Below are 14,879 nucleotides of genomic sequence, written 5' to 3'. Positions count from 1 at the left end.
ACTGGCTAAGAGTCTTGAAAAAGTAATGAATGATATGGTTCATGGCATTAGTTGGGATTTATTAAGAAAAGACAGAGTTCAGACAACACGCATCAGCTGATTAATGTTATGGCATTTCGTCAGCAGTTTAGAAATTCCCATGCAATCATTTCACTCGATAGAGAGAAAGCCTTTAACAGAATGAACTTGCAATATCTGTTTTTAATCCTAAATACATATGGGAGGGGAAATCCTTTATTTTATTTCACTGATAAAGCTGTTATATGCCAATCCCAACGCTTGTATCCTAACAAACAGTACAGTATCCCAGCCATCTTTGATCTGTTTTGATGAACCTGACAGGGATGCTTCCTCTATCCTCTCCTGTTCAACCTAGCATTAGAATCACTTCCAATATTAATTTGGGGACCCCAAGGTATTCAAGGAATTAAATCAGGGACTCAAGAAACAAAAATCCTTCTATATGCAAATGACATTCTCTTATTTATTAAAAATCTGGCTCAATCTATCCCAAACAATAGATAATTTTGGTAAATTCTCTGGCTGCAAGATTATATCACTGAAAGTGGCTCTTCTATAGGGATATTTAGATGACAACTGACAAATTTCAGATATCTTGGCATCGTGTTCCCTAAGGACATTAAGAACAATCAGGCTCAACCTAACCCCATTAGTCATGCAGTTAGCAAACAATTTATATAGATGGCAGACACTACTCTCCTTTGGGGAAAAATAAACATAATTAAAATGAATTCTCAGAGATATGGGATGCTTTCCTGGAGGAATATGAATGATCCTATTAAATGATCCTTCATCTCTGCCCTCTTTCTTCCATCCTCTTCTCTTTCCCCTTCCTCTAATATTTGCATCTGTTCTTTATCTTATTCTAATACATTTTTTCTTCAATTTTTCAGTACATAAAATAAGGATAAAGCACAATAGGATTTAAAACTAAATGGGTTTTTATAAACAAACTTTGTTTGCAAACTATGTAATACAAATAATTTCTTTATATTTTAATCATTCATATTATCTACAATCAAATGTTTCAAGTATAGTTAAGGTTAGGTAGCAAATGGTTAACATATTATGAGAAGCTGATGTATAGTTTGTGTGTGTGTGTAAAAAAATAAAAAGTTAACAGAAAAAAACCTGAAAAAACAAAATATAATCACATGGAACCATAATGACCCCCTCCACCTCCCGCAGCTTGTATCATCAGTGGATTTTGGACCTGTAGATTCACAGCACACTTGAGCTAACAGAGTAACTAGCAGCAATAGTAGGCTAAACACATGAATCAGGAACAAGAAGAGTATGAGAGACATACTTTGTCACAGCTATTTGCTCACAGGCAACAGCAGAGGAATGTGAAGACCCAGGACTCTTGGGTTTTAGCTCATTGAGCTAGCATGGTATGTCTCTTCCTGCTAAGTATTACAGCCCCCATCTCAAAGTGTAGTCATGCCCTCAATCAATCTGCTTCTACCTTCACTTCATTGCCTGGGCACCAACAGAAAGCACAGGAGAGCACTGTGGTACTCTGTTCTGATGTCTGGTGCCACAGTAGCCCAGAGCACCAATTGCAGGGAAAGTCCTGCTCAGTCCCTGCAGACCCAGGATGGAGCATGCTCAGTTGCTTCATTGGGATGGTGCATGCACCCTACACTTGTAGAAGCTGGCCAGGTCACTACAAATGGGCTCTTCAGAAAATTTAGCATCTAAACTTCATCAAGTCTTTACCAAGTATGTGTGAACTGCAACTTTTCAAAGGCTTATAACTTGATCAAATTTAGGTATTTTTTCATGGCAAATAGGTACATCCTTGACTCCATGAAGACCTCTCCCTTGCCAAATTTCAAGTTCCTTCTCCACAGCATGAATGCCCTACCCTAGACCTTCTAAATAATTCCTAGACCTAATTCCTTAACATGGCAAAATAATATATTTTCCTCTAATATCATTGCAGAAAACCGTTTAACCATTTCTGCTGAAACTTTCGAAAAAAAAAATTCAGCCTGAGCAGGCAAATTTCAGTCAGAATGGCTAAAATTTGGTAACATTTTAAGTAGTTGAAAATAGCTTCTTATAATTGAAAGTGTTGGATAATCTTAACTACAAGTAGTGCTACATACCACCTATAATTTATATTACAATAGTACCAAGAAGCCCTGACCAGGAATGGGGTTTCATTAAGCTAAGGGCCATACCAACAGAAGGGTATACATGGTCCTGGCTAAATTTTGTTGTAATGGCTTATCATATTACAAAGCTTTAAAGAAAAATGAAATAACAGATTGTCACCCTGAGTCCAAAGTTGCACATGAAATAATTTGAAATAAATGTGTTTAAATGAAGGTGTATATTTAAACTGAAAAACAAACTTATAGTAAAATATCGGAACGACTCTCTGAGAGACACAAAGCATTGTTTTACACTGTAATACATTTTTGTATAAGGGTATCTCTTCACTGACGGCAACAAATTCCCCACTGTCAGATCGTTGAGCACCAGCACAGACCCACTCAATCGATCCAGAAGTCAATTCAATTAAACCATCTCCTCAAAAGGTGTAGTGCTACGTCGACAGGTACACAGTTCCTGTTGGCGCAATGTAGTGGAGATGGTGCACAGAAGAGGATTTAGGAAGTTGACATAAGTTACGCCCGCTACTCTGTGCAGTTTGTGTAACTCCCGTCGACTGCCGCTGAATTTCCCTTTAAGTATAGACGAGGCCTAAATGTTCCTCTCTGTACTTAAAAAGATATAACTTAACAACAATTTATGGAATATAAGAATCTAAAAGGAAAGAAAATTAGACTACTACAGCATATAATATTTTGCTGTTAACACAGGAATGTCTTCAGTACCCATTTTCACGTAGTAATGGGAAATCCTCAGACATTTAAAAATTGAATGTAGTCAGAGCATTGTTTTCTTTTTGATGTATACTGCTATCTTACTGCATTTAACATCAAATGAAATTCAAAGATCATAAAAGGTTATTTTTATAAAAACTGTGCAAATGTAGTAATAATCTTATAACTGAACATAAAGAGAAAATTTTAGGGAACAGCTGCAGATAACTAAAAGTAATTTTCTTCTGAATGACACTTCTCATTTTAATGCCTAGATTTTTCTTGTAATAGTACCACTAAAAGTAGTTGCGTTGACTTCCAATGCCCTTAAAAACAGATGGTAGTCTTTTTTTAAAACAGTCTTTTTTAGCTTAAATTAATGTTCAGTATGATTTAATCAACACCTACCAGTACCTTGTTTTACTAGATTCAAAATACTATATATAACAAGTTTAATACAATTGTAAGCAAAGATATTTAGTATGAAATTACCTTATAAATTCCATATTAGCATATAGATTAAAAATTGCTTCAGTATGCAATGATCTCTTAAGACAACTGTTAACATAACAGACATATACAGTCACGGTATTGGGTTAACAATTAATTAAGTACAGATAATATGTAAGTTCATAGTCCATAAGGAATTCTTCAAACTCATTTATTTTTCGTATCATATAGTATGATTTAAATGCACATCCTTGGTCATGTAACTGTAGGTTAATTGCCTTAATAACCTAGGACACCTGAGGTAGTCTGCAATGTGCATATCTAACTACAGGTTATTCCTAGGCAATAAGTAAACACTATAAAACTATGATAGCAGTATTAATATAATCATTTGGTTCATCTTTACAAGCATGCTAAAAGATTAAACATTACAGTAAATGTGGGATTACTTTAGATTAGTTGCAGTGCATTTCTGTAAATATGCCTTTCATTTTAGGAGGGATGGCTGGAAAAACTATGTGATGTCTAGGCTTTTATAGTCATAGCCTTTCAAAGGTCTTCCACGTCTACCATCTTAGATCAGTTATAAAACTTTGTTTAAACCAAAGTAACCTAGTTTAAACCAAGTAACCTAGTCTAGTTCTGTGCAAAGAACGTACCTAACATGGATGAAACAGTCTTCACCCATATAAGCAATAAGGTGTCCTTGTGAAGTAGTAAACAGAACTGCATGAAACACATTATTTTCACAATCAAAATGTGAAATTTTACTAAATAAAAAATGACAATGACAAGTGATATGTCCCCATCCCCAAGCAGAAAATATTATGCAAGGTCTGAGCTTTCTAGGTTTAACAGACCCTAACAAATGAGTAGGACTGGATAGCTCAGGATATTGGTAATAGGATACAAAGCCAGCCTATGTTAACGGTAACCAAAATTTGTTACCACCTGATGGCGGTTTCATGTCCTATAGGCAGAGTCCCATGTTTTTCGCAAATGTGAAAAAACCAATATAAAATGAAAAAGAATGTAACAAATGACATCAAATTAAAAACTCACCCTGTGACTCCTATCTTGCAGGACTGGGCTTGGCTCCCTAAGTGTTGTAACCTGACACATGCGATCATAGCGCCACTCAGGGCAGGCAGATCCAGGTCACAGCATCCACAGAGGAAAGTTGGGGCCAGTCCTGTGGGACAGGTGCCACTGCTGTGGGATGAGTGTAGGGTGGGCTCACTCTCCAGGCACCCCTTCCCAACATGAATTTTTCAAGAATTATGTTTTATCTCCCCAGGGGTAATAAAACAAAATTCCAAAAACATTAAAATAAAAAGTTATAAAAAATGAAAAGAATTTCATGGAGCTCTAACTATAGGAAATGAGCTTGATAGTCTCAGGCCAGTTTCTAGTGGACAGTTTTCTACATCATCAAATCCAAATGGCAAACTTGTTGGCATGCACAACAGAGATGTTAAAGAATAAATGGGAAACAGACTGGACTACGTTTTCGTGCCTACAAGTGGTTCCTGTAATTCAGGATTTATTCAAAATGTCAGGATAGAGTGGAGAAGATTATATGGCCAAATCCCTGTGCTGTTAATGCAGAACTTCAGTCATCTAGACTATCAATCAAGTACTCTTCACAAGCACCAACTTAAAATAAAAAGTGCAGATGAAAAATATGTACCCCTCACACACACAACCTGACACCATTTTCTGCGTTCTATAACTAAAGCCTCAATGGGCTTGGATGGACCAAAGGAGAAACCATTTCTGTAATCAAGGGTCCCTCACAGAAAGTGCCCACTCAGTATACCCCTCCTTTTAAAATCAGAGTATTGTCAGATTGGTTACACATGTCCAATCAGAAGGATGAGCAGGGCTCGTCTTTAATCATACCTTGGATAGAAATAACTTTATTAGCTCCTGATCTTGTACTAAAGAGCATGAAGTGAAGGCAGAGAAGAATCCTACCCTACACCTATCCTCTCCTGAGAATTATTACAAGGCAAACCAACATAAATGAAAATGAACATTTTAGTCTCAATTTACAACCAGCATGCAATTTTTCACAATATATTTTCCTCCCTTATCTCACCCTTCCTAACAAAAGAGGGATCAGTGAACCCAAATGTTTCCAACCAATCTCCCCATTTCTCCAAAACAGGCAGAATTGAAGCCCAGATCTAGGGTAACAGATTCTCCTCCTCCTTATGCTGAAAGAAAATTTTCTTCTGATAACAATACTTTTAGAAACATATCTGAAGAGGGGTTATGGAAGGTAGTGAATGAACTGTTCATGTCTGAACCAACAAGACGACACAGGACTTTTAGACAATGTCTAATGATCAGATTCCAATAGTGAGAAGAGAGGAAAAAAGTCAACCAACCAGGGTGAGATGGTTTCATTTTGATTCTCAAAAGACAAAAGTGATTTCTATGGGTATACACTCTAACTGCCTGAGAAATGCTGACGAGTATTAGCGGCAACTGATTGAAGTAACATGAACAGCCACATAATAATGTACCTGGTTCTTCTGAGCTCGCATTGCATCAATGTCATATTCAGCATATTGTGGATCCTGGGCAGGGTCACTGACATCTTTTAAGTCACTAGTACTCTGAAATTAAAAAAAAAGAAAAAAGGATAAAACCACAAAATTATACAGTTTAACATTCAGTGCTTTAACAGAATATTTAGTAAAGATTCTGAGGAACATAATACAAGCCTTGCAAATACATGCAAGAAAAGAGAGGGTTACTCACCCTGTGCAGTAACTGAGGTTCTTTGAGATGTGTGTCCCTGTGGGTGCTCCACTTCAGGTGTCACTGTCGACTGGAGATTTTTGCAACAGTACCTGACTGGGCCACACACGGGCAGCAGCTATCTTGGGGAGCCGTTGGCGCTTCAACAGCCACTCATGCAGCCCACTCCTCAGTTCCTTCTTTACCATGGAGTTCTAGCTACAGCTCCGAAGTAAAGGGGGATGAGGAGGGGTAGTGGAGCACTCACAGGGACACTCATCTCAAAGAACCTCAGTTACTGCACAGGTTAAGTAACCCTCTCTCCTTCGAGTGTTGTCCCTGTGGGTGCTCACTTCAGGTGACTGTAGAGCAGTGTCCAGTTGTGTACGGGGGGAACTTCAGAGTGTTTCTAGTAACTGATGTTAACACTGTAGAACCTAATAGTGTGTCGTTGGCCACGTTGAGAGTGATTGCATAATGTTTTATGAATGTGTGTTCAGAGGCCTATGTTACCACTCTGCAAACATCCACTGAGGTACGTTACTCAGGAAGGTGACAGAGGTTGCCACTGCCCTGAGCCATAAACTCTGATATGAGTGGGTAGTTTTACTTTGCATTGTTCATAGCAAAGGTGGATGCAATTTGATATCCATTTGGAGAGTCTGAGTGGATATTGTGGATCCCTTGGATCACTCAGTGGTTGATACGAATAATCTTGGTGATCTGCAGAATGCTATGGTTCTATCTAAATAGAATGCCAGTGCTCATCTGACATCCAGTGTGTGCCAGCCTGCTTCTTGTTGATTTGTATGTGGTTTGGGATGAATATAGCAGGGGTGGCAAAACTTACTGATCCCCCATGATCTCCCTCCCACTGGGCAGAATCCTCTAGCCCCACCACCCTGCCGCAGGACAGATGCTTCAAGCTCTCCACCCCAGTTTGGTAGGCAGAGAATGGGGCGGCATAGAAGGCTCTGCAAGTCACACTTTAACTGTAAAACAGTTGCATGAGGCTCACGAGCAAGTTTGGCCACCCCTGGAATTTAGGGAGGTGTATAACCTGGTTAGTATGAAAGGATGATGATATTAGGTAGAAATTTTGGGTGAGGTTTCAGAATGATTTTGTATCTAAAAAAATACTGGGGATGTGCCATGAGGGCCCCTATTTTGCCTATCCTTCTAGCAGAAGTAATTGCAACTAAGAATGCTACTTTCATCAATAGATGAAGAAGTGAGCATGTAGCTAGGGGATCGAACGGAGGGCATGTGAGAGCCTTTAGTACCATGTTTAGATCCCAAGCTGCTGTGGGTTCATGACTTTCTGGATGTATATATTCTGTAGTCCGGTTAGAAAACGTTTGGTGACCAGATGCGAGAATACTGATAGTCTTTTGATCTTTTGGTGGAACATGTTAATGGCTGTGAAGTGTACTTTTAATGGAGCTTGTGGAAAAACCAGCTGTTTTTAGTTCCAGTAAATAGTCTAGGATTAATGGAAGGGGTACTGAAAGTGTGTTTGTGCATTTTGATTGGCACCATGTATAGCATCTTTTTCATTTTTGGATGTAGGTTTTTCATGTAGATGGTTTCCTACTATTAAGTAACACATGTTCTGAGCAGTTCGTTTCTAGTTGGTGAAACCAAGCAGGAACCAAGCCATCAGGAGAAGCATGTCTAGATTGGGATGGAGAGTTCTACCCGTCTTGGGACAAGAGGTCTCTGCATCAGAAGTTGCTGAGGATTACAAATTGACATTTTCATCAGGTAAGGGTACCAAGGTTGTCTGGGCCACGCTGGAGCGATGAGTATGACCGACGCTCTGTCACGGCGAATTTTGTGTACTACTCTTGAGAGTAGTGGGATTGGTGGGAACGCATATAATTGTGTCATTTCCCATTTGAGAAGAAAGGCAAGTGAGCCTCTGCTGGAGACCACTGAGCCTGGATGGTAAGATTTTGCATGTGGGCACCTCAGCCAATTAGTGAAGCGTCTGTTGTTATTATCACAGATAGTTGCTCTCATTGGAATGGTATGCATTGCAGATGTCTCGTTTCATCCACCAGTGTAGAGAGGCTTTGATTTTGGGAGGTAGTACCAGTCGTTTGTTTAGGCTGTGCCTTTTCGGTATGTAGATCGAGTATAACCATCCTTAAGGCAGCGCACGTATAATCTCTCATTTTGTACTCTGAACGTAATGGCTGCTATATGTCCCAATAGCTGAAGGAAGATACATGCTGTGATGTATGGTCTACTCATGATTTCTGAAATGAGATTTGTTATTGTAAGGAATCTTTGTGTCGGTAGTGATGCATGTGCTTCTATAGAGTCGAGGAGCGCCCCTATGAATTCCAGTTGTTGAGTTGTACCGTGGTTGATTTCTGCTCATTTATTTGAAGTTCTAGGCTTTGAAAGATGTTGATGGCCCTCTGTGTATTTTGTAGTGCCTCTGAGCATATGGGGCTTCTTAAGAGGCAGTCATCCAGGTATGGGAAGATGACTATTCCTTCTGCGCAAGTATGCTACTACGACTGCGAGTGTCTTGGAGAAGACCTGTGGTGCAGTGGACAGGCCAAATAGCAGTACTTTGTATTGATAATATTCTGCTCCCACAGTGAAATGAAAAAATTGCCGATGTGCTGGGTGTACTGTAATATGAAAGTACCCATCTTGCAGGTCAAGGGCTGGGAACCAGTCTCCCTGTTCCAGCACTGGAATTACTGTTTCTAGACTGACTATCTTGAACTTTTGGACATGGATGAATTTGTTGAGTTTTCTGAGATCCAGTATTGGTCTCCAACCTCCACATTTTTTCTGTGTTAAGAAATAGTAGGAGAAGAATCCCTTCCCTTTGTATTATGGTAGGACCTGTTCTATTGCCCCTACTTGTAGTAGGTGTCACACCTCTTGTTATAGTAGATGCTTGTCAGACGGGTCCCTGAAAAGGGACAAGGAGGAAGATTGGGTGGGTGGTATAGACGTGAAAGAGATGGAGTAGCCCACTTGTATGATCTCTAGGGCCCATCTGTCCATAGTAATTGATGTTCAGGTGCTGTAAAGAGGGTGTAATCAGTGTCCAAAGATGGTTGGCACTGAAGTGGGGGAGGAAGTTCCTTAGATTCTCGACCAAAGCTTCAAAATGACTGCTTCATCTGGGAAGCTTGCGAGGAGGGTGCTTGGATAGGAACTGATCATCTTTTTTGGGGTCTCTGTTTTTTCCTATATGTGTCAAAAGATCTTTGTTGATGAATAGGGTTCTCTCTGCTGGTAGGGCTGGTACCTCTTACACCTGAGAGCTGGTGTGAAGATTCCTAGTGTTCTCAGTGTCAGTCTACAGTCCTTCATAAAATGGAGAACTTCATCCGTCTTTGTGGAGAAAAAATTCTCCTTGTCAAAAGGTAGGTCTTCTATCTTTGTTTCCAGGTCCTTTGGAATATCTGATGACTGCAGCCAAAATGCACAGCACATGACCACAGCTGTTGCCATTGTTCGGTCTGCTGTGTCTACAACGTTGAGGGAAGCCTGCAAGGATGTTCGGGCGACTGACCCTTTTTCAGAGATTTAAACTGTTCCTATTTTTACTCTGGTAAGTAGTTAGTAAATTCATTAAGTTTACTATAGTTGTCATGATCAATTGCCAGCAGGGCATTGGAGTTAGCCACTCTAAATTGCAAGGTTGCAGATGAGTACACTTTGTGACCAAATAGGTCCATTCTCTTGCAGTCCTTGTTCTGTGGTGTGGACTTATATTGTGGCTGTTTGATAGTGCAATTTTCATGTTGGTTGATGCATGTAATATCTGGAGAAGTTTGTGCTGATTTTCTTCGACTTCTTCTAAAAGTATTTCTTGGCTTAGGGCCACCCATTTAAACAGTTCCTGGAATTGCTTGAAATCATTAGCTATGGTAGGCGGTGGTGGCATTATGGCCTCGTAAGATGATGATGATGAGTTATGGGATGGCGAGGTGACGTTCTGTGTTCCTTCATCTATCTCATCTAGTGTGTCTTCCTGTATCTCTGATGGTTCTAGCACTGGTGATGTTGGGGATGATCTTCTTTTGCTCCTGGAAGGTGTTATAGGGCAGCTAAGCTCTGCTCTGTAAGCAGCCCAAAGGTCCCCTGAGGCCATTGCATGGGGAATGGCACGTGGGGAAACCTTCCCATTTGTCTGAATCATTCCCTCATTAGTTTGTCAAGTCGGAACCTTGACTTCATGGATGATATTGATTCGTGTCTGACTGGGTGTGAGTGGTGCGATGAAAAGGCACCCTCTTGTATGTTATCTTCCCTATCACTTGAAAGAGGAGTAGTGATGGGAGAAAATGGATACTGCGATGCCGTATGTTCAGGTGATGTGTCAGTACCAAAGAGTAGTGAGTGCGATGCATGTTTGGGAGATGAAATACCATTATCTGTCCGGTGTTGTTGAAGTCATTGTTTCAGTACTGTTGGTGTCAATGTGATTGTCCGTCAACACAGTGGGTGGTGCTGTGGATTTGTGTTTGGCTTTCATTGGTGCCATCTCAGTCAGTGCTGATGATGATAGTATTGAAGGTGGTGGCATCAGTGCTACAATCGGTCTCAGTACCATTTTTGCTGGTGTCGATGGTGCCATGGCAGGTTCTGGTTTGTAACTCAGCACCATTTTGGTTTTTCAGTGCGGAGAGTGCCAAAGGTCCCCGGAGCATCAGATGTGCTCACCTGTGATGTGGTAAGCATGAAGGACAAAGACCTGGCCAGAGACCGCTTCCTTTTGGGCGCGCCTCTGTCACGCAAGATCTTTTCCTCAATTTTGTGGAGGAATGAGCCATGTCCTTGTCCTTTTTCCCATTGGAGTCAGGTTCTAAGGTGGGCTTAAGGGATTTTTCCATTAGGATAAGCTTCTGGCAGAGGTCTCTATCGCGCCTGGCCCCCTAGCCTTTAGATTGGTGCAATGACTGCACTTTGATCCAATGTGTCCTTCCCTGAGGCACCTAACACAAAAAAGTGGCCACCTGAGACAGGATCACATATCTACAAGAGCCACATCATTTGAAACCTGGGGACCCAGGTATTTTAGATCAATGTTTCCTTGTAGTAAAGGAGCTATCTAATGATTGTGAAAGTTTTTTTTTTTTTTTAAACTATTTAACTAAGATCTATGCCTTATTCTAAAACTAACCTATCTATGACTAAAGCCTATGTTTAAAATAATTCTAAATCTAAACTATCTGTGTTTGTTTTGCTGTCAGGGACAGCAGTGTGGAGATCTGTCTCAGGCCGGGGATGGCTGAGAAGGAACTGAGGAGGCGGCCACACTGAAACGCCAACAGCGCCGTGAGACATCCACTGTGTATTCATGGCCCGGACAGGCAGTGCTGCAAAAATGTCTGACAGACAACACAGAGCACTGACTGGGATGCTATTTGTGAACAAATATAGGTGTATAATTTGCAATCTGATCTTTGCTGTGACTATTACGAGCCATTCTTAGAACTCTGGTTGCAGAGGGTAGATCAAAAGGAAGATTTTTTTTTAGAGAATTGTAGGTTCTTATATACAAATACTCATTTTATCTTTCCCCTGCTGAGAATTTTGTTGATTTGTGAAGTAACTGTGTTTAAGTTTTCGTTGGAAGCTTCGGTTCCATATATATATTATTTTTAGTAGTGGAATAGTCTCTTCTTGAATACCTTTGGTGTGGGTAGTGATTAACAGATTGCTATGCTGACTTTGATGGTGAGATCCCTGATTTCTCAATTACTTCTTTTTGTATTTCCCCAACAAGCCTCACACCTGTAAGTCTGGATGCATACAGTATCTGTTGGAATAACTGTTTTCTATCTGAGTGTAAATATGGTTTCTTTGTAGTCATTGAATTAGGAGCCATTGTTCTTGTCACAAATAACACCAAGAAAAATCACCAGATAAAGACATTTTGCATACTACTGCAAGGATTTGACCGGAATGTGAATCCAAGATCTCTTGCACTCAAACGAGGATCATATCCCTAGATGACAAGCCACCTGCTTACCATGAAATAAGTTTTCCTTATTAAATATGGGGAATACTTGTGGCCTGAATGACTAGATAAGGCTTTGAAATTTTATTGTACTTTCCTCACTCTTATGGTCTATGGGATATTTTGGAAGGAAGTCTCCTTCTGAAGGGGCCTATGTCTTAGTTTAACACTTTGTTTTAACAGAAGTACCTATCTGGATTTTATGATGTGTCCTCACAAGGAGGTGAATATGGGAAATGTATACCTCATTCCACTTGATGAGAAAGATATTTATTACTATTACGGGTATTAATGAGTTCCTTGTGAGTCACTGGCTTCCTATCTGGGAGAGGATTTTGCTAGCATGTGTAAGGAATTTTCCCTGGTTGTTTATAGTAAGGATGTAGCATGCTAACCAACCTGATCTGGGGACTATTTAACTGAGAAGAGATACTGGGACAAATACCTGATTGTGGAAATAGCTCACTAGATTGCACTTGGACCCTGAATGAAAGCCCACCTGCTTCCCCAGGATGACTAGCACCCATCTGAGTACTCTAGGAGAGACCGACTATCACTTTGGTCTTTAAATGAGGCTTTAAATCTCTGTGAACATGGAAGATTACTGACTTATCCCCCAGTAATTCCAGGATGGTGAAGCTGCATGAGGAATTGAGTCCTATTGTGCTCTTTTTTGGAAGAGACTGCCTGGAGTGAATCCTATGCTTTAATGAGAAGCCAGCCTATGGAGAGGTGGAGAGAAACCTATTCCCATCCTTCAGATGCTGAGCCACTTTCCCTGGCCGAGTGACGGCCCATGGACTGAAAACCAGACAGGCACAATTCTCATTACACTGTTTCTTGGGACAGGACATCTCAGATATAAGCGGTGTTTCTATATGCCCAGCATGCTGCAGGGTGGGAGAAGGGCAGTGACCCTGATACACAACACTGTTTGAGAGCCCAGTATAGGAAAAAAGACCTAGCAAACAATCCCTCAGGATGGGAAGGCAGAAGAAAAGAGGTGTATCCCTTGATTTTTACACCACTTGCTCCTTAACAATATTAATTACTTCCTTATTCATGGATTCTGAAGCCAGAAGGGACTATTGTGATCATCTAGTCTGAACCCCAGTATAACACAGGGCACAGAATTTCTCCCAAATAATTCCTACAGCAAATCTTTTAGAAAAACTATCCCATCTTGATTTACAAAGGGAAAACTTACGAAGGGACCTGAAATCTCTGGAGTTTGCCAGACTTACCACATAGCAGGCTACAAGGAGTCTGCATCTCCTTGGGAATTCTCATGCTCCTGGTCAATGCTTGCCATGGTGGAGTTGCTATTTTGGGCCAGGAGTGAAGCCAGTCAAACTGAAAACGCCATGCATACTGGTCCAACTCAAAACCCCATGCACTGGCAGAGCGAGGACTCATGGCTTATGGCAGCAGGGCATAGTTCACCCTGGGGGGCTCCAGCAAAGCTGCCTATAGCATGTCTTCAATTTGACTCAGTGCTTGTAGAGCTTCTTTACTGCTGTGGGGTGGTTGGCGGGGAGGATGAGGGAAACCTGTTTGAGGGATGCTGTTTCAGATAAATCAGAGGATTAAAGCCTCAATGCTCCATTGCTTCTTAGGAAAGGGAATGAGGACTTAGAAGTTGAAATTAAGTCACTACTGCATAAAAGCAAATACAAATTAAATTATGAAATAAAGTGGTCAGAAGAAATCAAACTGCCAACTGGTTCTGCTGCCAGAGGCAGAAATTCTGATGGCCTGAGCTGAGGAGCAGAGCTTTAGCCCTGAAATTTCCAGCAACAGCACTGGACTGCCTCTGAATTCCACAGATGCGAGGCATTACTCATCTGTTCTGAATGAAGAGAGAAGCTGTGCAGCAAAAATAAAAAAACATACCTTGGGTGGAAACGTCTTCTCAAATATTTTTTTCCACAAATCCACAGGTGTATGTGCATGCAGTTTTCCAATATCACTGTCAGAGGCTGGTGGTGGTCCTAAAGATCACAGCATGATATAGAACGACATCAGATATTGTCACAATACTGAAATTATCATAACATGTCAAGCCAACAGTCCTTCTAGCATAGTATTCTGTCCTCAACTGTGACAAGTGGCAGATAAGTTCAAAGAAGGTAAAAATCCTCTATCATGAAGCTAACTATATAAAACTATACAATGGGGTATTTTCTTCTTGACCCAAACCACTTATTAATTTACAACTAGAACAATGAAGACCAAAAAACCCTTATATTTTTTATCCTTACTAGTGTAACTGCAGAGGCCATTCCGAGTCATATAAAATTCTAATCTTTTAAATTTCCTAAGATGTTTGCCTCAATAATGTCATGTAGCAATGAGTTCCACTCATTTTAATAAGCTCTTTGAGCAATAAAAATGTTGGACAAGAAGTTCACCAACCTATTTGATTTAGAGAATCCAATCCTGCTGGGATAAACAATGGTTTATTCTGATCCACTGATATGGATTTACTAAACAGATAAAAAAAAAGAAACCAAGTTCATATTAATAATTAAATGCCTGTCAAATAGTTACATTACATAGGCCAAGGCTGAGCTTTATATTTGGCTCCAAATACAGATACGCATAAAAAACATGGAAAAGGGTGGTTGGTGGTGGCTTGTGTTTCTACCCACTACTACTCTCCTTAGGGACCAAAAATCCTTAAGAACACAGGAAGTTCCATCTGCCTTGTGCTAACCTTCCAAGACCCAAGAGTAAGAATTCAAGAGTGAGAATCCTTCATAGATGGCATATTTGGAGAAAATATATTTTGATGACTTTTGGGCTGAAAACATAGCTTTGAAAAG

At 40.4% G+C, this 14,879-nt stretch overlaps 1 protein-coding gene and 1 long non-coding RNA gene across 3 annotated transcripts in view; one reads left to right on the top strand and one right to left on the bottom strand.

Annotated features, from left to right (window-relative positions):
* Positions 1–14,879, bottom strand: part of DYNC2LI1 (dynein cytoplasmic 2 light intermediate chain 1) — a 56,928-nt gene that overhangs the window by 15,109 nt on the left and 26,940 nt on the right. For both annotated transcript variants that reach the window (XM_067565065.1, XM_067565064.1), the window contains 3 exons: positions 14,470–14,540; positions 13,948–14,045; positions 5,840–5,932 (listed from right to left, as the gene is read on the bottom strand). In XM_067565065.1, the coding sequence (XP_067421166.1) occupies positions 5,840–5,932; positions 13,948–14,045; positions 14,470–14,540 (262 nt within the window). The remainder of the gene's footprint in view (positions 1–5,839; positions 5,933–13,947; positions 14,046–14,469; positions 14,541–14,879) is intronic.
* LOC137164112 (uncharacterized) lies at positions 9,547–11,464 on the top strand. Its single transcript, XR_010922947.1, has 3 exons — positions 9,547–9,639; positions 10,712–10,764; positions 11,285–11,464. It is a non-coding gene; the product is annotated as an uncharacterized lncRNA (long non-coding RNA).

The sequence above is a fragment of the Emydura macquarii genome, unplaced genomic scaffold (assembly GCF_026122565.2).
Source record: "Emydura macquarii macquarii isolate MOO-44397 ecotype Brisbane River unplaced genomic scaffold, CSIRO-AGI_Emac_v2 contig_2676, whole genome shotgun sequence".
NCBI lineage: Eukaryota > Metazoa > Chordata > Testudines > Chelidae > Emydura > Emydura macquarii.
This window is presented reverse-complemented; position numbering and strand designations above follow the sequence as displayed.